The 26,107-nt window shown below is 38.1% G+C and overlaps 1 protein-coding gene across 1 annotated transcript in view; it reads right to left on the reverse strand.

Annotated features, from left to right (window-relative positions):
- Positions 1–1,556: 1,556 nt before the first annotated feature.
- The window catches only part of kcnk3a (potassium channel, subfamily K, member 3a), a 34,092-nt gene continuing 9,541 nt past the window's right edge, over positions 1,557–26,107 (reverse strand). The window contains exon 2 of the mRNA XM_033990615.2: positions 1,557–6,059. Coding sequence (XP_033846506.1) covers positions 5,155–6,059 — 905 coding nt within the window. The 3' untranslated portion in view covers positions 1,557–5,154. The remainder of the gene's footprint in view (positions 6,060–26,107) is intronic.

The following is a 26,107-nucleotide window of genomic DNA, read 5'->3' on the forward strand; positions in this document are numbered from 1 at the left end:
ACTGTAAACACACATACAGCTGGTTCTGTTTGAGATTCAGGTAACCTCATTTGAATTTTCACTTTCACTTAGGCTCAAACAGTGTGCTTTCAGTCCGTTAAATGAATTTTGTTTCCATCTGATGTGCGACATATTTTGAGTCCTCATCCACTTCCTGCACATTCTTCACTGCTGAGCGAGGTTACTGATTTCTGCATATGTTTTACATAGGTTATACTCAGCACATATTATGAGTCTGCCTGCCAAGACAAGGCACTGCTGCATTCATAATTTATCATTTCAGGGGAGGTACTGCGCTGACCATGTGCAGTTCTTGGTTGCAAAATATAAAATCTGAGGTATATGGTTTATACAACAGCCCCATGGACATCTTATACAATAATTTAATCCTGCAAATAACGGCTGATAAATCCACAAAGTTACTATGCTGTGTCTAAAGAGTAAAATAACACTGATATTATCTGAGGTGGGTAATAATCATTTAACTTCACCAAAACTGAAACTGTAAACATTAGGTAAACAAGGTAAATATCTGTGTAATTATGAATAAATAAACAGTAAACACAGACACTATAGCTCCTGTTTATGAAACTTGGAAATACACAATTTTAACGCTATACTATGGAATATTTCAAAGCAATAACACTTTCACGGACCCTCCATCAGAAAAGTGACACATTGTGCATCTTTAAAAAACACCCTTACATATACTACCATCTAAAATAATACAAATATGATTGAGAGCACGCCCTCGTTTACAATAGCACAGTGCGACGTTCACAGTGTTATATAAATTCAGACATGCAAGTCCACCCCGCTCTGCTTAATAATTCATGAGACTAGTGCCGTACTGTGCAGTAAATCATGTTAGCACGCCGCGTATAGCCTACTTTACACAAGCAGCACATCCATGTTCTTGAGGGCGGCTAGACACAGACCATGGACCAAAAATTGCATCAGGAATTAAACATTTGAATTTGAATAGTAGTTATAATGTTTTTTTTGTAGAGAGTTGTCATTGAGAAGCTCATTAGTGAATGGAAAAACTCACACCCACTGCACAAGGAGGCCACGCAGTGATCAGTGACAAAGACTTGGGACAACAGATTACTGTCAGTGGCGTTAAGCAGGTGTCCATGGGGCTGTTGTTTTGAATGCAACAGTGTCATTTGATTTCATTTGCAACCTTCTCCAGCTTCTAACTAATTTCAAGCACTGCAGATAAAGCGTAAACAGCTAGAACTAAAACTAAAACTGCCTTTCTAATCTTGGTTAAAAAGTTTCAGAAGTATGTTAGACCGAGACAAAGTTAAAACAAAAGAAATGATCATGTTTTAAGTCTTTTATTGTTTTCAAAATGAGAGCATACAGTGAATGTAAAGTCACAAACGCAGTTCCTCTTTCACAACATGAGAAACAGTGACCAAAAACTGCAATAAATAACATATCTCCAATTGAAAAAAAATGAATAACAAAAGTGACATAAAACACTGACAGTAAAATGGAGAAGACTAACAGTTATAAATAATATTTCTACCATAAATCTAGATTCTTCTGGGTTTAAACATTGGCAGTAAACATAAAGGTTTGCCTTATGTACCACCATAAGAATGTCACGTGTTTTATGTGACCCATAGCTCTGAACATAGGACCAAACAAGAGAGTGTAAACCGTGTCTTAAAGCTGCACTGTGTAGCATTTCTGGTGGAGTGTTAATGCTTTTTCCTGAATTTTCCACAGTGTGACATTAAACTTGTCTATCACCAAAGAGACAAACAGGTGACAGATTTGTGAAGAAGTGACTTGCTCACTGTCAGAATTCATGACTTTTAAGATATATTTTTAGCAGTTAATACATGTAATTGGTGCAGTATTTCAGAAAAGGCAATAACACCTCCATGGAGACAAGCACATGGCATACTTTCCACCATAAAAGGTACACAGTGCACCTTTAAAGGCCCCATATTACGCTATATTCTGATCTATGTTATAATGTTGTTTCCTTATCAAAACCATACCTGAAGCTGTGTTTTGTTTCATTTACACATGTTTAACACACAAACCCTGCATATTTAGTTATTTTCTCCATCGGAAAACACCTTCTGATGTCATGTGGTAATACAGAAAGTGCTCCACTGTGTTTTCAAACTCTATACACCTTCATTAGAATCATTTGGATTCATTTCACCCCTGGAATTGCCAATCTCTGCTGAACTAAATGTAAAAGGAGCTGTTAACTTGAAAACTACCACTTCATGACATCACAAGGTGGAACTGAACATTTTGAGCTTTGGAGATGTAGACAAATAATGTAGCGTTGCTCAAATACATATGAATAAAACAAAACACAACAAGTGTAAATTTTGTGTAATGTAGGACCTTTAATAGTAAAAGCCACTGAATAAAAAATTGTAGGAGTAAATACGTTTCGCTGCTCATCCAAGAGACTTCTTCAGTTCTTCTCAGATCGCTAACCTTGGCTTTTACTATGGATCCGACCTGAACGACTGAGGGATTACACAGACGTAGGACCTTTAACCAGATCCAAGCTCTATTCAAGACCAGTTTATTTTAGCTAATCTAATCAGAAATGTTAAAAGCATTTTTGACTGCATCTGCCTGCTTCATTATAAGACAACATGGTAACTAAATGAATCTAAGGTGCGTCTAAGATGATAGCTACATAAATCCTCGACACACCCAGAAAAGGGAACACAATGAGCTGTGATTGTTACAAAATACTGTATAGCAGTGAGGCCTAAAGGGATCATTTGCTGTCATTAAAAACCTAAAGACTCTGAAAAGTTTTATTGAAAAAATATCCCTATCATTACTGTGTCCTAATACAGTATTTACACCATTGTATTAAGTTACATTTTCTGTCAGAATTTTCATATTTACAATTTAACTGTTCTTTAAATCATTTCTCAAGGGTTTCTATGTATATCTATGTACAGTGATTCTTATAAACACTTCTCACAGTGAAACATATTCTATACATTACAATAATCATATAGACTTGCACATTTCACTAGTACGTATATAATACCCGGCATTTTTGGGGACACTCTGAAATGTTGCAATAACAAAGCAATGTAAAATCCAAATCTAGAAAAATGATTAGTACATAAATAACTGAAATCATGCCCGATTCATTGTTTTGGCTTTGAAGACAAACTAAAACTAGCGTGAAGAAACAGTGCTGCATTTAACTTCATATATGTTTTGGTTTTGTTTTACTTTGAAAGGGGCTCGGATTGAAGAGGCCTTTGTCTGGCCAGAGTTGATTTTGGCAAGAACAATTGGCATAGTAATACAGTACAACATTAAATACAGTACATACATCTATTCACTGTTGACTGCTGTGTTTCCTTAATATGTGAGAGCCATAGACTGTATATATAAATGGACATAGCTAACCTGATAGCCGCCGTGTTCTCAATAGGAAGTGATCATGGGCGCACTTCTGGCTCCTTTCACTCTGGCTCCAATTCACTTTGTATTGAAAAACTGTCACCCCTCTCTCTGTAACTGCTGCTGTCAGGCTCGTCATTTTGGTCTTAAAACGTTTGTATTAACCCGCTCTATATGATCCTGGTATTTTCATGTCGCTATTGTGTCCGTAACTTAAGATATGAACATTAATAACAGACAAATCAGGCTCCTTCTTTCCCCACTAGCACTATTCGCACTATTCTCTGCTAAACTAGTAGTGCCGGGACAGGGCGTTACTTTCAACAGCCTGGCTCCGGATTGGCTGTTTGGTTGCTATGATACGCACGGTTGGAATTCATAATATGCAACTTGCAATTTCGCTCCTATAACTGCTAACTAAGCATGTGACGATATTGAAATTTTGTGTGACGATTATCATGGCCAAAATAATTGCGATTAACGATTATATCATGATAATGATTAAAGTTGTTATGTACATGATTAATTATAACTTTTAGAGAATATTATGGATGAGCAGGGCCGTCAAGTGAAATTTGGAGGCCCGGGGCAATAAGTCGCACATGGCCCCCCTGTAATATAAATTAATAGGAAAAAGGTCAATTTCTGGGCCCCTAAGACTCTGAGGCCCCGAAAAACAAACTGCTTTGTCCCCCTCATCGACTCCCCTATGGATAAGTAGTTTTTTTCTGCACATTTAGGTGATATAATGGTGATTATCTTTGTTGGCGATTATCACGATTTATATAAAATGTCCCATGAACGATTATTGTCAACCCTTTTTATCACGATGAACGATAATATTGTTTATTGTCCCATCCCTACTGCTAACCTCGATGAGCTTCATTTGACTGGAGCCGAGAGCTAAAGGTGACATCACACTCACTTAGTCCATTTCTTTATACAGTCTATGGCAAAAGTCTACTCAAAGATTCAATTTATAACAAGACCACATAATAGTCATTTCAGTGAGTCAATATTTCAGGACATCTCAGGACTAAACTTCAGATTAGTCATACTACATCTAGAATGCTTAAAGGAAACTAGTATGCGCTGGTCCCTCAAGAGGCAAACCATATAAATAAAGAATTGATTAAAAATACAGGGCTTAAACAAGAATACACTGTTAATAAATACTTCAACTGACATACCTCAATGTGCTTCAGTGATAGATTTCTGCATGTCACCTATTTAGAGGCATGTACTTTCTATGTTTAGACTAACTAAATGCCCTCTTAAAACATTCAACTTAATTACATAATTTGGGTTTAAAGGAACCATCCATTCACTCTGCTTTAAACTGCTCCGTTTTCATAACCAGAGCTAGTGAAGTTAGAGAATGTAATAAGCTGTGTTAAGGATGTCATTTTGTGCCGCAATACAGTCGATTCACCCTCGTGGGCAAAAACATCACATTAGAAAAATCAGACTTCTGTGTAGTGTCTAAAATAACCATGTGATGTCTTTATTGCTTCTTTCGTTACTTGGTGACATAATTCCTGGTTAGCTCTGTTACACAAACAGCATGGAACAGCTTTGGCCCAAACTGTCTTTTCGTCTATATTTCACTACTGGTCAACACTGCCTCCTCTGTCCAGTGAAGGTATTGCATCCTTGCTCATAACCTGAAAGTCTCTCAGTTGGGACAGATTTAAAATACTCATTGATTACCTACATCAGAAATAGGTCTTCAAATACAGATCAAATGGAACTCCTTCTCTTGTTGAGTCTTCTGTAGGTGTTGATACTCTGCAAGCCCGTGGACACTGAGCTGATGGCTGAATGGCGTTGCAGACTGCACACACATCCGTTTGAATGTAGCGTGTTGGAATAACCATCGCCTTGCTCTATGTCCGATGTGGAGAGGTCTCTAGGGATTATCATTGGGATTGAATACTGCAGTTTCTCCCTACTTTTATACCAAAGGCATGAGCACATCGACTGGAAATGCAGGACTTCCGCGTATACATTTCGAAGCCCACGACTAGCCGCCCCACTCGCGCTCACCCCACTAACGCCCCCGCAACCGGAAGGCGTGGACAGAGGTGACCCGGGATCCATGGAGCAATGCACGTGCCCTGCTTGTCCATTATGTGCTAGCAACGCTCTTTGCTCTGCATCCCTTTTCTCATCTTCGGCGTTCATTGTCATAAACCGCAACACTGCTAAGTTGAGGAACGCACCAATCACAGCTAGTCCAGTCAAAATGTAGATAAAGCTAAAAGCTACGTACTCGGGCTGAGTTTGCAAAGCCTGTTCATTCTGTAGCGCAACGTAGTCCCCAAATCCAATAGTGGTTAGTGTTATGAAGCAGTAGTAGTAGGCGTGAAAGAAACTCCAGCCTTCGAAATGGGAAAAGGCCAGCGCTCCCACACATAGCGTACTCATGCAGGACACAAATCCAAAAGTGACCATGTTGACCATTGACACTTCGGTGCGTCGCATTCCCAGGCATTTCTTGAAGCGCCGCAGGAGGTAGCGGACAAACGTGTTGATCCGTTCGCCCACACTTTGGAACATTACGAGGGTGAGGGGGATTCCAAGCAGAGCGTACAGCATGCAGAAGGCCTTCCCTCCATCGGTGCTAGGCGCAGCATGGCCATAACCTGCAGATACAGACAGACAGGAGGCAGTGTTAGTGAGGTAGAACTGATGAAATATCCCGAGGAGGGCACGGGGTCTGGACAGAAGGAGCTGCAGGGAGAGGACAGAGAAAGGTCAGCAGACTCATATATTGTAGTGGGAGTGAAATGTGAATTTTGGCTGCAACAATATTTCAACGTTGCGTCACCAAATCCGTTTGCACCTGGGAAGTCAAAGAGCTTAGAGCCTTGGGGCGATTCACAGTTATCTAAGGGTGCATCTGAAATCACCCAGTTTGTTTTCTACAAAGTGGAAATAGCGCAATGTTCCACAGTCTAGTATTAAACATAACTCTTTGAAGACAAGCCTTGTTTTTCAAAGCAAAGATAGATGAGCATAAAGTGTCCATATTACACTGCTTTCTGTTGTTTCTCAGACCTGTAGTTGTGCTTTGTTTCATTAACACACAAACCCTGCATATTTACACTGAGTTCTTCTCTCAATTAGAAAATCATTTGGATAATTTCAGCCCTTGCAAATGTCTTCTGAACAAAAAGGTAAAAAATAACTTTTTACTTGAAAACTACCACTACATGACATCATAAGGTGGAACAGAGCATTTTGAGCTTTGGAGATGCAGACAGACTAATAATAATGGATTAATCAAATGTGTGAATGAAACAAAACACATTTTTCTTTTGTTTTTCTTTTTTTTTTGATGAGGTAACAACATCATAACATGACTTAAAGCTCATAGCAGTCCGTTTTGCATAATATAGCTTTAATGCTGTTTAATATGATGGACTATTTTGGGGAAAGAAAAAAGAAAAGAGAAAAAGAAAAAAACATCTCTATGGGGACTAGCACCAGAAAAGTTGCATAATGCACATTTAGGTAACCTCATAACAACACGTGACACAACAAAATGTGTATATTTTATAATTAATCTGCCTCAGTGGTTGAACAAAAAGTACGTACTGCCAGAAAATCTTATGTTGAAAATATAGCATGCTGTATATTTAGATGTACGATATTGAATTGTGGCGAACACTTGTTATAATAATAATCTAAAACATCTTCCTTTGCCGAGCGCAGTTGTAATTTGACCCATGATAACAGTGTACTGCGTGCGGTGTGGTGGGAGCAGACCAGTACGTGCATGGTAAAGTCTTGCGTGAATAATTTAGTGACTTCTCCATCTCTTTGGAAAGGATCAGCATCAGGAGAGCGTGTGCACTCGATCAGTCCTGGACAGGGGACAGGTGTAGCCAACAGGAGATCTCTAGTGTTTGGATAAAGAAGTCTGGATTAAATTAGTTATGCTAATTCACCTCATTAAAGAAGCAGTCTAACTCGTGACCTTTTTCTTCAGCTTTTGCACAATATGATAATGTCCAATGTGCTGAATAAAGTCTATGTAAATGTCTTGGTCCAAATTTTTAGCATTCAGTTCATTCCTCTTCCCTTTTGCACAAGGTCGATGAGCAATTACTTTGGTCAACAGAGCTGACATTATGTGAAATGTTGGATTTATGTAACTTTGTATAAGTCACTGGCATTGTGGCATAGTCATTTCCTTATGGTCTCGTAGTTCAAATCCTTGAATAAACCTGTCACGACAAATGCCATATCGACTCATCATTTAATACATAAGAGATGAGACAATATTTTTTGGGGGTCAATATTTATCGTGAGTGTTCTTTCTTTGCATTGGTGAGAACATTTTGGTTATTTTTCTGTTCTACGATGAGATTTGAGCTGTAGAAGGTTGAAATATGGACTTTTATGACTCATTATAGACACTAACTACTTAACTTGTGCATTTAGAATAGTTTTTTGGGACATAGTATTGCATAATAGGTTTTACTTCAGCCTAGGATTGTCAAAAATTGATACCCAGATACTAAAAAATACTAAAACTAATACAGAAACTAAATAACAGAACATATCAGAATAGAGAGACCACACAGTAATATTAAAAACGACTATTTTTGTGATGAAACTCATAACACAATGACACTTTTACATAATTTTACATCATTTATCTTACTTCAATGTGACTTTTTCAAAGCTCTCCCCAAAGTCCCAACACCCTCCCACAGGACACTACCCCTCTCATGTGACGCCATTATAGTCCAATCTACCTCCAACCTGTTTCTGTCAAAGATCCTATCTCATTATAACAACAGTGTACGCAAGCGGAAAAGGTTGACCAGTCCCCCCAATGTAATTATAGCTGGAAGAAGATTGAATTTAGACATTATTGTCACCACGTTCTGTGTGTTTGAAGCATCTGTCCACCACAAATTAGTTTAGTCCTTCAATTACTTATATTGTTCAAAAAATCTATTCCAGATCCAAAGCCTCTATTGCTCTGGTGATGCTCTCTCAAGCTACATTGGTAGGATTTCTTGATATCAGCCACTTCACTTATGTTCTGATGGTACGTCCCATACAGGTGCTTGATGGTTCCTCCAGCACCTCTTCCTCTGCACTCCAGGCTCACAGACATTCACTGAGCACGTCGTCTGTTCGGGCCTTGTCCTACATGTACTTGTGGAACTTCATTGTTTCATTTGGGAAAGTGGCTCTCACACTCACTATCCTTTCATTTGAGGGATTTTAATCATCATTGTGGCATTGAGATCTGAATTTTCCCTACAATTTCTAAAAGGTAAAAACCTCTGCCTCTACACTGCGTAACCCAGTTTTAAAATAGTAAACTAAATCTTTCTGTTTTTGTCAGTACCTCAATCGCGTTAAGTAGCCTTTTCACCTTCTACATATTAATATTACCTTGTCGACCATGTTTGCCTAGAAAATTATTTCATTTTGATGGACCTTATTTGAATTCGTATTACGTCAAGTCCATTAACAGCAGCTCCATAAAAAGCCACAATGCAATTACAATGTCACAATGGACTAAAATGGAAACACATTTGAATTATGTATTAGGAAACTGAAAAAGGCAGGGAGAGTTGGACATTTTTTTAAATTAAAGTTTTGTTAAAAAATCGCTATGCTGGCCATTTCAGAAAGCAATGCATTTTTAAAAAGGTGCACTGTAACCTTTTGTTGGGAGGTCTGCTGCTTGTCTCCATGGATATGTTATCGCCAGAATATTTCATAGCGTGGCATTAAACATACAGTATCTATCTTATATTCAATTGCAGATTTTGAACTTACTGTGCGCTTACCTTTCCACAGAGCTGATCTGTAACTTGGCGTGATAGTGTCACCTGCTTGTCTCATTAGATAAGTGCAAAGCAAAACTGTGGAATATTGTGTGAAAAAGTATCAACATCTCCCTGACAACAAGCCGGCGGTGAAAAAAGGTTAGAGTTCACCTTTAAAACAGCATTTCATAACATGTTAGTAGAGTCTAGACTACAGAGTTAGCAGATTTCATCCTCAAGAACATCCCATGGAGATGAGATTTTTTGTTGTTTGCAGAGATTATACCTTTCTTACTGCTTCATTTTCACAGTTTGCTGATTGCTATTAAAATCCAATTACATTTAATCCTATAACCCTAAAATAAAGTCCACTAACAAGTGCAGGGCGTTATCCTCACATTTATACATTTAAAGCAACACTGCATAACTCTCGAGGTGGCAGCTCATTCTATGAAAATATGAATGTAAAACTATACCTCGGAGCACTCTGAAGATGGTTAGTTTCATGCCTTAAGGTGGAATATTATTGACGTTTTGCAGCCCCGCCCACTTTTGAAGTAAATGCGACTAACCTGTGCTGTCTTTGTGGTTAAGCTGGAATCAATACAGTACATACAATGAAGAATTTGGGAAAAGTTTTGTCGCTAAAATATGATATAAAATAGGTTCATTTGAGTAAATTGTTCATTGTTCATGTGACCAACAAATCAACACTGGACTGATTCTCTGAGAGGCTTTAAAACAGGTCTGCAGTCGCTGTAGAACTTATTTGGTGTCAAGATAAGCAGCCCCATGTAAAATAATACAACCAAAATGACATTCACGTCAACTTACGGAATAAGGTAAATGGCAACGGTAGGTGAAGCACTCAGTTTTGTTATTCAAGTAAAAGTACAGATATACAAGAAAAAAAGTTACTCAAGAAAATGTAAAATTATCACATGAAAAAAATCTACGTAAGTAAAAGTATTTCAAGAGTAAAAAGTAGAAGTACAGTGTAAGTGTTGTTTATTTGTTAAAGTCTTAAATGTAGAGATATTGATTAAAAATTATACATATTTTGGTCAACAATGAGAATACGAATCAATGTGTTAATTTTCTTATAAATTGTGTATATTTATTTTTGTTTGCTCAAAAACTTTAGTCCAGATGTTACCCCGAACATAGTCAAAAATAACCCCACAAATCATATAAAAAGTACTTTTTACTTTTCAGTCAAGTTAAAAAATGTAGTGGAGTAGAAAGTACAGATACCTGCTCTCAAATGTACTGAAGTAAAAGGAAAAATATCCACTGTAAAGTACTGATACCTGAAAATTCTACCTACGTACAGTCCTTTACTACTTGTACTTTGTTTCCTTCCACCACTGGTAAATAGGAAAAGGAACAACATCTCCATGGAGACAAGAAGCAATCTATTTTTAGTCCATCTTAAAAATTACATGGTGGGGCTTTAAAAATGTACACTTTTTGATCCCACTCTACAACATTCAGGACATTTATTTCTCATAGTAAGCATTAAGCTAGCTGTCCTCCTCATCATAAAGCCAGTATTACGTAACTCGACAAAAAGCTCACTGTGTGGGGTGCAGGTGAGTGTGAGCTGTCAGGGCTTCTGTCGGTCCAGGACACATCACGGGGACAGATTTGTGGCCAACTGTCTCCATCTTTACAGTCTGGACAAATCTGAGAAGACAGGTACAAGTGACACGCTCAGCACCTCTTGTTCATTACAGTGTGAAAAGCAGAGAGGCAGAGGCGGTGACCTGGGCTGTGTTCACTGCACTGAGGTTAAGGTTAACATTTGTGACATAATGGGACAAAAAAAACACAACGTTGACCTTCAATATATTACGTGGCCTTTTTTCTATTTAAATATTTTTGTTAAATGAGCGTAAATGCTAAATGACTCATGTTAAATAGAAAATGTTTGCGTTGGATCAACAAAAAATAATTAAGTAAGGTGATGTAATATAGGGTCAGTTTGTATTGTAAAGGTTTCAGCTCTAGCGGTTAGCAATAGAATGTGTGTGTGTGTGTTTCAGTATCAATACTTGTTCAAATTAGTATATTGTTTGGATACTTGTTTTAGCATTGATTCTTATCTGAGTATCCTATAGCCACAATAGCGAAGTTGCCAGATAAGCATAAACATGTATCACTTAAAATCAGATTAATGTAAGGTTTTTGGAATGTAAAATGAAATGTAAAAACCAAAATCATCAAATTTCTTGTAGTTTGTAAAGATCCAGAAATCTTTTGCTGTGCATGTGAACCAGGCAACCTAGTCTGTGTAATTATATTGAAGAAACTGCCAGCCACTACATAAGAGAATGTACCAACACCATTGTGAGAGCTCCTCGGGACACCAGTCTGCCGTGCATCTCCACTTCAAAGCCACTAACCACTCCTTTGAAGATAGTGAGGTTCAGATCTTAGCAAAAGAAAAGAAATGGTTTGAGAGCGGAGTTAAAGAGGCATTTTTTGTTATGCAAGACAATCCATCTCTAAACGGGAATGTGGGCATCAGACATCATCCATCTCCTCTATAACTCCATCCTCAGACCCAAAGCAAAACAAAGAAAACAATAAGGCTAGCCAGGATGCTAATCAGTGTGAAAGCAACCATTAGGGATGTGAATGATTATGCTGAGTATGACTGAAGTCTAGTGCACACTTAGTATAGCTCAATAGACTTAGCCTACAAATAAAAGCTGCAAATAATATGTGTTTATAGTTTCAGTGTAGTTAGCTCCTTCCTACAAATAAATATAACACAGTGTCCACCAGTAATCTGACCAGAACTGAAGAAGCAGCTTGGATGAGCAACGTCTCATGGAACGTCTTCACCCCTACAACTTTTTGTCCAGTTGACAGATTGACACAAAATAGCGTCATTAAAGCTTGCCTAAGACACGGTGCGCTACAGCGGCCAAACAAAAGAAAACTCATTTTGGAAAATACAAAAATATCCCAAAATGCAGCAGTCAACGAATACAATATCTTGCTCAATCTTGGCGCAGATTACCCTCACTGTGTTTTGTTGTATTGTCAAAATTTGCTCCTTGCATAAAATCTCTATATAAAACCACCTGCTGAACCATATTTTCCTAACAACGCAATACATATCCCAGTACAACAGACTAGAGCCTTTCCTTTGTAATCTGTTTGCTTTATCCATCCATCTGTTTGTATTGTGTGTTCCGTCCCTGTCTTAGTGAATAAAGGCCTCATTAGTAGCTTTAATTAGTGCTAGTCGGGAACACATCAAAGACCCCATTCTCCTGCCTCCTGTAGCCCCATCACATTTACATTGATTGCTGAACAGTTTGTCCTGAGCAAAAACCCCAGGAACACAATTTTTTCATCTGGTGCTTTTACTGTGACAGTCCAGTTAAATTATAGGCCCATTTAAACACAGTTAGAGATTCAAACACACAGAAGCTATCAGCAGGTAACTTTTGCAAATCTGATTATGATTTAGTTAAAGTTGCACTAAGTAACTTTTTAGGTTGAGGGTTCTGGTGTTATTGCTTTGGTTATGTTTCACTGCATTGCGTCCAGGACCTTGGGGAATGACTCGTGAGGGACTACAGAAACTTTATAGCTGTGGGGGATGAATCAAACATCAATTTTAAGACAAGTTTTGAAGGAAAAGGCGCAGATACAGAAACTTAAATGGTAAGTAACATAATTAATGCGAGCACTGCAGCTACAGCTTGTTATTGCTCCGGGCAAAGCATCGTCCCTCTTGTCAACTTTTGTATAGTTTTAAAGTATAATTCATCCGATCAACAATGAATATGTAAGCAAACTCAAACAGTTGGTGTTTACACGTGAGAATATACAGAGGCTAGTGTTGCAAGAACAGCTCTGGCGTAAACTGAGGCTTTTAAAAATGCGTGGCTATGCAGTTTTGCCTATGTTACGTGTTGTTGCAGCTCCAGGTGTAAAAGCCTGGTTAGTCATGAAAAAAAAAAAGGCTCAAAAAACCTTTATCAGTTGAGCGAGGGACCTCTTTTTTAACCTTGCACCACGTACACACAATATTACAGTGATACTGCCAATGGCCAATATGTAGACACCATCAGAAAACATAGATGACATGTATAAGTACCTATGCATTTTTTATGTTAACACATCATAACCTTGGCCACCTCTATTGTGAAATCCATCCATCCGTTTTTTTTTCTCGTCTTTTTCTGTATAAAACATGAGACAATATAAGAATGGGGTGTAGGTTTCAAGGACCTTTAAGACGTAACAGGAATGTACCACATCAGTTTCTTTATGATGAAAGACCACAGCGCATTCATTCACACCTTATTCTCCATCTCTCCCTTTCTTTCTCTCTTTCTCTCCCCCTCCCTCCCTCTCTCTCTCTCTCTGACTGAACACCGAACGGTAATGTCTTCAGACAGAGCTGCCCTGGAGACTGCACTCTGCCACACGCTTTAGTACAACAATACCCAACACTGAGGACACAGGGACACACAGAGTACACAGACTTCTGCTACTCTCACAAGTTAGTGCTAGTGTCTCTGATGTCACTATGTTAAGACACAGTATGCACCCCTAAAGACGGGATTAAAATGGTGGTATTTATTACATACCATAGATTCAAAACACACACTTTACCACAACAACAGGGGGCCATAAGCTCAGTGTGGGATGTAAGATATTGTATAACCTTTTTAAGCGTGCTTTGAGTCATTTTCTGATTCAGCCGCTATGCACTGGTGGAAAGCTATTTATTTATTTCTTTATTTCTTCATTTGAACAGGGACAGATACAGCAAATGTAGATTAACAATTCAGTAATCTGTTGCAGGTATCACAGTGTTTAACAGCCTTGGCTAATTCGCAACACTTGTCCCCAGAAGGGCTTTCAAAACTGTTCAAATTTCACTAAAAAGCAGAGGGATTATTTGCAGAAAAAGCAATTACAATAGTGAATTTGTAAAAAGACACTTATAACCTTACAACTTACTCGCATTTCACTCTTTGTCAGCTCCCTCTCTCCCCGTGCTCTCTCTTTAACACACAAAAGTACAATAAAATGACTGTAGCATATAAACAACTTTTTAAAACGGCTACAAAATTATGTGATTTTTTTCTTCTTTTGCCTAAGATTTGACCTCGTGATCAGCCACAGCTTTTCTACACTCCACCCTAAACTCAAAGTAGCTCTAAATATTTCATCTTTTAGCACATACCAAAACATCCACAAGTTTCCAGTCCTACTCCAAAATATGTCAGACAGTTATTTAAGGACAATAATACAAATTTTTGTCTCCAAACTTTGTAGGACATTCAGTGAACTTTAAAGTCTCAGCTACATCATTGCTGACTTTACATTCTGCCAATCTCTGTCCTTGAGAGACATGTGACCACAGGAACGCCCAATATTTTAGCACGGATTAGTCTCCAAAGATCAACATCATTAAAGTTAGGCCACACTTTCATCTAAATGTGATTTGACGTAAAAGCCAAGTGCAGGGCTTTAAGCTGAGTAAGTGAAGTGGACTGTCCCAGGACATAACTTTGAGTGCTGCAGAGGTCAGTAAACATTTCCTCTCACCACATGTGACCATATATGGGCATGTACATTCATCTAAAGACAGGTGTCCAGATTGGAGTGTCCGCGAGTGACGTTAACCCTATCTATGTTGAAACTGCGGAGTGAGGGAGTGAAGAAGTAAATATACATCTGAAGGTTTCTGTCCTTGGTCCAACCTCAACAGTTCCTTTTATCTCTGGGTGATAATGCGACCCTGTTAGCATAGACTTCTAGGATTTCAACAAATTATGGTTCAAGCCACGTTGGATCTCCTCCCAGACATTGCTCACGGACAGATAAAGGGAGTTGATCTTTGGCTTTTTGTGATTTTTAAAATTTGGTGACATTGTTGCGACAGCTGTCTAATATGTGCTGAAATGGGAGGAGAAGGGTTTCCGCTACCTACGTATTTGTGACATCATATTCTGGGTCAGTTCGGGCTTTATTCCAACCAGGGTGCACCGCGTTCGCAATAGCATTGACATCGAACGAAGTCTAATCTCGAAAAAGGCTAATTTAATCATAAATAAAACAATGAGTCAAATTTACATTCAATGTCTAAGTGTTCTGTTGCTTTGTTTGGATGTTTTGTTCTTACTTTCACTGAGAACTACAGACAGACATCTATGTATGCACTATAATTTAGCATCTAGTTGTTTGAATTGTGACCTGAAATTTTGTTTTATAGGTTTGTTCAGTGATCCGAAGATTTCTGGTTCAAATCTCGCTCTCGACGTAAACATCATTGGTTGAGTGGTCAGATTTACTTACCCACAGGTTGGCAATGTGATTCCAGCTCGCACAAATAAATCCTGTCGTTGTGTCCTTGAACAAGACACTTAACCCCTCCACCTCCCCAGTTTCTGTGTCCACTGGTGTATGAACGCGTGTATGCAGGGGTGTGTGGTTCCTTGATGTAAAGCGCTTTGAGTGCCTTAAAGGTGGTAAAAAAGACCATTTTCCAGTTTTGTCAGATCTAATGGTATTTATTATTAACTCTTTAGCTCTTCACTAACTCTACAGCAGGGCACTCAAATTATTTTACATTCAAAAACTAGAGAGATCTCCCATTCACACACAAATTCATGCACCAATATGAGCAAATAGTGGAGGCAATGCATACAATTGTCGGCATCTAATGTATGACTTCTGGATCTATTTTTCTGTGTGTTCATCAGAAATAGATAGTTCTGGCACCACTACTGCTATTTACAACACAGACACCGCAACCTCCACACGACCTCCTGATGTTTAGAGAAGCACTTAAACACACCATGGGACTGCTGCATATAGACCTATAAGCCACGTCCAACCAGCCCATCTGCTGAGAATCCTCAAATGAAATATTCTCCTAGAAGTACAGCTTGTTTGAAGTGATGGAGTGCAGGAGGATTACCAAATACAAATGTTATATGAAGTTTTGAGTAAATATTATGATGGGGGTTTGATGGATCACAGTGTGGAAGCCCATTCAAGAAGTAGGAAAAGTGCGATGATTGAAATTTTCAGTGTACACAAAGAGTCCTCCACTATATATCAAAATCAATCCCAGCCAACCCAAATTTCACTATTTTCTTTTCACAGTTGTTTAGAACCATGATCACAATTTTGATTTATATCACGATTCAAGCAGATATGGTTTCTTTTTTAAGTTAAAAAGCAACTTAAGTCATCTAAATAGTTATGGCGATGAAGCGCTTTTCTACCACACTCAAACTCACCAATATCAGCATGGGAGGTATATCAGCCGTGTTTGTTTGTTGTTTGTTGTTGGATGGACCATGTGTCGCCCTGATTGGTTAATCCACCTATCAATCATGTCCATCTGAACTTGGGGAGACCAGACATCTTCGTTATCTTCATCTTTTTAAACTTTTGAAGAGATCTGCATTCTTGATTCCAGGTATCTTCTCAGTCTCAACCTAGAATCTAATTTCACATTCTCCAACAACAAGAAAATGACCAAATCAATAGTTTTGCATTACTTCACTGTCAGAAGTCTGTGGATTACATAAACACCTCTTTACGTCAATAATGATTTTGAGGACACTGAACAGGGGACATTTCAAGAGCAGAACAAAGAGACCAGACAGGGTGACCAGGATATATTCATCATCATAACCCCGGTGTGAGGCAGAGGAAGCAGCACTCGCCTGGTCTAAGCTAACTCATTTACCCCCAGCTCCAGCCCCACGTATGCCCAGAGCCAGCGCTTTCATATGGGCACAGCTGGGTCCTCACTATCCCCCCTCAGACTGGTTCAGGACGGGGTAACCACTCACACCAAGCTCACTTTCGAAATGGAGACAACTTTTTCTCCACGTCTCCACCTGCTTATCTCGATATTTACTTGGAATGTTCCTCAATATGACATTAAACGTATCAATCGCCATGAAGACAAGCGGATGACATCAACAGAACAAGAACAAGTTACAGGTCAGGTCTGTGGAGATCACCCTGCGTGCTTTGGAGCAATAAAAACACCTATTGTGGACTGAATACAAGACAGATAAGTTCAATGCCATACTGTGGAACATCCCTGGCAAAGTAACAACGGCTCCATGGAGACAAGTTACATAGTCCAACTTCAAAAATAAAATAGGTCATTATATACACCTTTAACTGAGACATATATTGTGTCCGTAACTTAGTACTGCAAATATAGACAGGAACTGGAAAGTAGTACTTGATAAGCGTCCCGGTCACCATGTACGTCTATGCCTTTTGAATACGCTAAATCATGTACAAACAAAATACCTGTAGTCATTACCAGTATACCCCAGTCTCCTGTATCCTCCCTCCCTGTCTCATGCTTGCGTCCCCCATCTGAAAAACTCCTATCAGTGAGTATTTGCAAAGCTGCTCCAGATCCTTTTTAGGGGATGTGAGAGAAGACCTTGGCAGGCCGTAGTTTTCCATGAGGTCAGAGGGACAAACATTTCAAGCAATGAGAGATCTCCAAAAAAACAGTTGGTCTAATTACATAAATTACATGAGTTATAATGTGGGGAGCTTAGAAGTGCTTTGAACGTGGTCTGTACATTATAAGAGTGACATGTAGAGAAGAGGGTGAGTTATAACAGGAAGTAAGAGATCACGAGGGAGATGATGGAGGGGCTGTAAGAAGATTCTGTTAATTTTAGGCTCTATATGTGAAAGTTATATAGAGCTCCTACTACTGGCAGATGGTTTATTTTTATTTGATGTATATATTTTGAGCAAATTCATCACATTGTCCACGTCCTCTATACTCATGTGAGCTTTAAGCCATGTTAGAATGTTGTTACCTCCTCAAAAACACATCTGGAGTTGCATTTTGTTTCATTCATGCATGTTCGAGTAACCCTTTATTATTGAAGCGATAATTTTCAAGTTAACAGCTATAAATTACCTCCTGTTCTGTAGAAATTGACAAGTCCAGGACTGAAATTATCAAAATTATTTGGACTTTAAAAGCACGGTGGAGCACTTCCTGTATTGCCGCATGACATCACACGTGTGTTTTCTGTTTGAGAGAAGAACTCAGCCTAAGTATGCAGGATTTATGTGAATGAAAAAAAATAATAATAATGCAACTCCAGGTATGTTTGCAATAAGGAAACAATATTATAACATAGATCAGAAAATAGCATAACATGGGAGGCACTGAGGCACGTACAACACAAGATAAATGCTTAAAGACACAAGACATGAAATGGTTGCGGAATATTGCATTACTAGTGACCTTTTGAAATGTATACAGTATTACACATAACATAAAAAAAAAAAACAACTGCATTCACCTACATAATTTTATCATTTATATGCAGCCATTTCAGACAGGTATTTAAAGTGCACTAATTAACACCCCACAGCACTCAAATCTAAAGCTTTAAACCTTAATGGGGTTGTGAGGAAAGGTTTAATTTGTAGTCATTGCTAATGTAGTGAGGTAGGTTTAGCAGGTCAACTCGAATAACACACTGATCTGTTTCGAGCGCACGTATCCTGGGTTATCTGCTCACAGTGTGGGCACAGAGAGATCAGAAGAAGAGGAGGGAAAAGTCAGTGTTACGTAATGAAATAGTGGGATTTAAAATCATACAAGATCATGCTAAAATTTAGGTTGAGTAGGCTGAATTATGAAGCCATTTTTTAATCTGTGTCATTCTAATACGACCAAGGATGACTTTTACCACTATTACTGCTAATTGTAACATGGGTTTTAGTATAGTAATAGTGCCAAATAGTGAAGTGTTTGAGTATTTGTGGTTTTCTCTAGTGGATAGTGTCCAGAGACCTTCTCCCATTGGGACCTGAACACCTCTACAGAGACATAGCTCCACAACAGATTTCTACTGCAATAACATTATGAAACTGTGGTTTTAAATGTCAGTTCTCAATGTATTTTGTATATTTAGGGTGATTTGATAACAGTAATTAGTGCCTTGAGGATGGAAAAGCGCTATATAAAAATGTGACCATAAACAGCCTAACGATTCATATATAATGATTTCTTGTTTTAGAGTTGATTTTAATACACAAAATAGCCTGTTTCACCAGATTTTTACCGTTTCACTCACTGTTTCACTTCCTTAACACATTTGTAGCATCCTAATTATTCACAGTAATGCAATTATAAGTGCATTTTGCAACTTTCAGAGATTTGCCGTCGTGATATTACTAACAGAATCTATCAAGCTAACAGCTCATTTCCTGGTTGGAGGAGAAAAAAAATGTGTTATAATTAGATGCAGACAGGACACAGTGGTTTTATTTGAGCATTTTACGACATTTCTGTACTGGGCCAGGACAAATTGTACATAAAAAATAATGGGTACAGCCCGTTTAAGGCTAAATATCATGGATTTGTTGTTTAGATGTGATCACAAAGCAGTTCCACTATTTTGGCACTTTGGCTTTTGGTTTGACCTTCCGTTACAGCCCATTACATAATTAAATGAAGGCATATTGCAGTATTCCTTTCAATGTAAATGATGTGTGAACAAGAAACACATTCACTATACGGTATTTAATGTATGTGCGCATCTTCTTTCACTGAAGCGAACCCTAAACATGAGATTTTTCTGCTCATTAATCCCAAGATGTCAGAAGCAACAGTAAACGCATGTAAAATAATGCGTGATATTAGTACGCCTATGTGACAGGGGAAGGTCTCATTTAACACGGCTGCTTTGGTCCGTTGTTGTGATTTGTGGTCGTTTGGGTCTCAGCTGATGATGCATGTCCAGATGAATGCCTCTGGTAAAAATAGCTGCAGCAGTGGCCTAGTCTGACGCCGCATTTTACATGTTTTGACTGTGAGATGTGAACCAAGCAAAAATGTGTTAAAAAATGGATCGTCTTTCCCAACAAAAATGGCTCCCCTTAACTCCCCTCTCAAAACACCACAGGAATCTTACACATCATTTATCTCCTTTTTATAACTCCATCCTTAGACCAAAATCAAAACATGGACAACAATAGTGATAGTGAATATGCTAATAGATGTGAGAGCAACAATTAAGGGCCTGAATGATTACACTAACTATGACTCGGGCACAGTTCACACATAAAACGCTGATATTACGCTATTAACTATCTTATAATAGTTATTTTTTGGTTAATTCACACATGTTTAAAACGCAAACCCTGCATATTTAGGCTGTGCTCTTCTCTCAAGCGGAAAAAACCCCAACAAAAAACACTCTGTTCCACCTTGTGATGTCATGTGGTAATACAGAAAGTGCTCCAATGTGTTTTTAAACCCCACACACCTTAAATTTAGATCATTTCAGCCTTGGGATTTCAAATTTCTTTAAAACAAAAAACAAAAAGTAGCTGTTAACTTGAAAACTACCACTACATGACATCACAAGGTGGAACGGAGCATTTTGAGCTGTGGGGATGCAGACAGCCCAATAATGCAAGATTACTCAAACATGTGTGAGTGAAATAAAACACCACTCCATGCATGTTTTTGATGAGGTAACAACATTATAACATGGCTAGAATGTTGCATAATATAGGATCTTTAATGTAATTCAATAGGCCTAGCTAACAAATAGAAACTGTAGTTAGCCCCTCCCTTCAGACAGATATAAGGCAGTGTCCACCAGCAATCGGACCAGGAACTAAAAAAAGCCACTTGAATAAACGTTGAAACGTCTTCACTCTAAAACCTTTGTCCACTTGACAGAATTGATTTTTTTTTCTTTTGCTATGGCTCATACCTGGATGACTGAGACATGTCTTGCTACGTTTAATTAGGCTACTTTTACTTCCTACCAGCTGTTGTCCCACTCTCCCTCCTGTGTTACCTGACCTGTGCACTACAATGGGGGCAGATGGGTAGAGATGTTCGGAGATGTACTGTTCAGGGCTTGTTTGGCACGCACACAACATGGATCGGTTTACTGTAAAATGGAAAACAGTTCGGAAAAATACAGGATCGCAGCAGGTACAGAGTTAGATAGCACCAACTTATGTCTGGCAGTGGTTACTGGAAATAGACCAAGACGATACTACTATCGCTCAATATTCTTTCTCAGTATTTTGTATTAGTATTTAATTACATATGGATGATTTTTTCCCATGTATTTGAACAAAATTCGTCTCGCCCCAGCACAGATACATTGTATAGCAGCACTTGAGGTCAAAATAAGTCTGCTGTGTACTGTCTGCATCGAATTATAAAGCATCTGTACAATAATCAGGAAGTAAATGTTAGCATGCTAGGGGTTGTCAGCTTTACAGTTAAAACTTCGCTCTTTTAAAGTTGTTGTGAAAAGTGCTTACAAACACAATGAGGTAAATAATTAGGCAATGGTGGTCTTAAAATGTCATTTTATCAGGAGATATGCAGTTATACAGACATATTTTTTTACATCTTTGCAAAGGCATATGTAATATTTGTAACTTGAAGAAGTAATGAATACAGAAACAGTTAATTAACAATTTTTAAAAAGTAGTTACATTTATTTTACATCTGGCCCTTTGACGGCAGCCATTTTGTTGATGTGGCCCTTGGTAAAAATGTGTTTGACACCCCTGATCTAAGGTAAATGAGGAATAATTTTGGACTACTAGAAACTAAAGTGAACTACAGTATATGGCATTTTCATACTAATGATGACATATATTCTTTTTTTCTTGTCCAATTTAGTCTAGAGTACACACTGAAACCCTTTGAGACTACAGGGTCACCCCAGGCTGTGTCTATGTTATAAAGGTATATCGCGTTTCATGTGATTCACGAGGCCAAAGCTGACAGCAGACTTAATGAGCAGATCCAATTAAGAACAAGATGAACTGGTGTCATTAGATTATTACATGACTCCAGCAAAATGACAGGATATATGACAAAAGTGAATCCAATGCTTGTCATCGTCTAAGAATAAGATTCAATAAAATAATGGATAAAATAAATAAAAGACACAATGTACGAGAACATTTTTATTACACATAAAAATGAATAGTCTTTGCTGTTGTTGGTCTGTCTGGTTTGTCTGCTGAGTCCAGAGCCTCGGGGTCAGACCACCTCACGTCATACAACCAGGACTTTCGATTAAAACGTCATGAATTTTATTGGTTGTTCTGAATTTCACCTTTTTGGTTCAATGATTCATAATGAGTCATAGGATTAAACAGGTGTACTGTCTCCATGCCAGGCAATTTATTTTTGCCTATTCAAATGAACTGGCAAATCAACCTAAAATATGTTCAGTAGGTAAAAGGTATCATCCTGACTAAGCTCAAGGTCTGGAAATAGGTCCCGAGGTGAAAGACTGTTGTCAAACACCACGCTCCTGACAGGTTGCCCCAGCGGCATTGAAGGATGGGTCAAATGCAGAGAATTAGGGGTGGAAATATGTTAATCTTAATCTTATTTCCATGATGAATATACAAGTATCCTGATGCTAAGTGATCCACATGGTCAAAGTGAAAAAAAACAATAACAAAAGTGCATATACTCATTTAGAATAATTTATTATATATTTTTTTAATTATAACTTTTAATCAACTCTATTTGTCATTTTTTTAATTATAAACACAATATGTTATATTCAAAGTTTGCTTATCTCAAAACAGCATTCACGATAGAATCAATATTTTAATAATTTCCTCACTGCTACCTCAGACTAGTGAAAAGCTACCCTCTTACAGCTACTAAAAAGTGTTTAGCAAAAAATACAATTTTTGGATGAATAAATGGAAAGAATGACATCAGGTGAAAAATATTGTTGCAGGAGCCAAATAATTAGTGTAATGCTTTTGAGTCATTCGTCTCCATTTTGAAATAATCCATTACACTATAACACTTTCACTCCATCCCATCCAATCCTTTTTTGGTGCTGTACAGAAGACAACCTGGACGACCATGGGCCATACTTCAAGCTCAGATAACAACAAAGAGTACAAAGAGAGCAGAACAATATAAAAACCTTCCAAAAGTCATTGAGGAGAGGGGGCAGATTGGGTGATGTAAGCCCATTGAGGCTGCAGATGTGTGGGGAGGGGTGTCAGATGAGATGCTGTGCTCCAGGACGGTTAACCTCCGCAGACAGGACGTGGTGAGACCAAATGTCATGCAGACATGGCTCCAAACCAGGAGTTACCCACTGTGAGCGTGAGCAGACTCAGGTGATGAGTTAGACTATTGGTTATATAATTCTTTTTTCATGAACACGTTTGTTTGTTTGTTTTTTTGCTTTTTTTGTTGTTGTTTTCAGTCTGTTTGTTTTGAAAAAGACAAAATTGGAGAAGCTAATTAAAGGTCCTGTATTACGCAAATTTGACTCTTGTGTTCTCTAAGCCATGTTATAATCAAAAATATAGCTGGAGTTGTGTTTTGTTTCATTTATACATTTGAGAAACCCTGCATTATTAGTCTGTCTACATCTCCAAAGCGTAAAATGCTCTGTTCCACCTTGTGATGTCATTTAGTGGTAGATTTCAAATTAACGGCTACCTTTTACCTTGTTCTGTGGAAAGCGGCAAATCCAGGGCTGAAATTATCCAAATTATTCCAGTGAAGGTGTGTGGAGTTTAAAACACAGTGGGACAAATCCTGTATTACTGCGTGACATCACAAGGTGGAACAGAGTTTTTTCTGTTTGAGAGGATCTGTGTGTTAAACATGTGAATGAAACAAAACACAACTCCAGGTATGTTTTTGATGAGGAAACAACATTATAACAGATCAGAAAACAGTCTAATATGGACAGGTTAAAGGACTCTATATACTAGCAAGTTATAAGTCATATCTATACAGAGGCAAGCCCACTGTCAGTAAAAATACATTTTCAAGGTAAACTGCTTTTGCACTAGACATCTGTAATTGAATACATGGAAGATAGATAAGTTGAATGGTGCAGCAGTAACATATTCCATAGAGACGCACAGATGACAGACCGTCCACTTGAAAAGATCCATAGTGCAGCTTTAAATCTGAAACAGTGGTCCTAATCTGAACATACATCTCAAAATAAAACTGAACTACTGGCTTGCCCCTGTCATACTCTGAGCGACAGTTGCATTTGACCAATCACAGGGAAGTACGAACTCTCAGAAGCAGAAGACTGATGTTGTTACCTTTTAAAACATTATAACGATACAGTGCAATGTGATAAAACTGATATTGTGCGTATCACCTACCCTTAAGGAATTTAAAACATGTTATAATTGTTTTTCCTTCTCATTCACCCATGCACTCAAAGTTGTATTTACAGTGATTCATGTTTGAGTAATCGTATTCCTCTGCAATCTCCGCTCCGGAAATTCCTGCTTTCCCTAACATTTGTCAACTTGTCATTTTAGATCAATATTGCAAATTAAAATGCCCCAAAAGATAAAATAATGAGCCACGTATGTCATAGATTATATAGCAGACAACAGTGTAATAAGTCTAGGGCTTACATTACTCAGATTTTCTAAGAATTAAACCATTAAATGTAATTAAATTAAAGTCCTACACGAAAAAAGAGCAGTAATAATAAAGGAATAAACACTGTGATCATTTTATTTGGCTATCTCCCGGGGTCATTTTTGTGGTGAACCAGACGTGAGGATATTGCCAAACACAAGCAATAATTCTAGCACCTGTTGGCCACATCACACTTATAAAATCGTTAATCCTTGATTCCATAAACCAGTTAACACAGGGACGCAGTATGTGTCAGTGCACCTGTTCAAACCTATGAGTCATGGTGAATCATTTTCCAATAATTTCCAATGTTCTCCAACCATGGAAACATATAACTGACAACACATGCAACAGGTGCCCGTGGGGATAAATGTCGCTAAAAATAGGCCCTGGTCAATCTCCTTTACTTCTGTGTGTGAGATATTAAAATGGTCAGATTACTGCCACGCGGCGCGAACACCAAACACTATTACATTTTGGTATTATCATTAGGGCCACCAGTGCATTGTGGGTCGGCTTGGGAAAGAGATAAAACGTGATGCAACCGATAAGAAAACGAAAGCAAACATGAGACGGGGGGGGGGCTTTTATTGTGACATTCCGAACATTCCCGGCTGAGTTTACACCAGTTCAATGTGAAATCAAATGTCAGAATGTGATGTTAGTATTTGAAGTATTTGTTCTCTCACTCTGCCAGAATGTGACAGAATAACTCCAAAAACAGTTCGGATTAAACTCAAACGCGGCTATTTGGATTTCTTTATTTCTATAGCTACAAAGTCAGCACGGATGGAGAGATGGAGAGTGCAAAACAATAACAACTAGCATGCTAACACTCACTTTCTGATGATCGGGCAATAAAACGAATCAAAAAGAATAAATAAGTGAACATATTTTGACCTCAAGAGCTGCTTATGGCAAGACAACAAGACAATTTTGCACAAATACATGGGACAAATTAGTAACAGGACCTTTAAGTAACACAACAATCTTGACGTACTAATACAGTTACCATGGAAAAAAAAGTAGATTGCAGCGTAAATTATGATCAATGTCTATTTCATCTCAACCTCTACTATGCAAACAGTGGCAACACCAGCTCTGTCATGGCTGCCAAACTACACTCCATTACCAAAACAGTTTAGAACAATAAACACAAAAGATGATTCATGATGCTGATCCGTCTCCTCCTCAGCCTCATCCAAAACTTGTTGCTCCCATTCATCTACTCACTTTCACAATAGCGTTTTCAACACCGTAATAATCTAAGTAAAAGCGCGAAGGAACTACTTATCTGCTGTGAGCCACCTGTAACTTCTGTCGTATTAATGTATCAACTAGGACTGACTTTTATTACACTGAAACTACTATTGAGATCGTCAACATTTGAAATTTTGTATATATTATTATTATTTTTTTATATATTACAATA

Source organism: Periophthalmus magnuspinnatus, chromosome 24, assembly GCF_009829125.3.
Source record: "Periophthalmus magnuspinnatus isolate fPerMag1 chromosome 24, fPerMag1.2.pri, whole genome shotgun sequence".
Taxonomy (NCBI): Eukaryota; Metazoa; Chordata; class Actinopteri; order Gobiiformes; family Gobiidae; genus Periophthalmus; species Periophthalmus magnuspinnatus.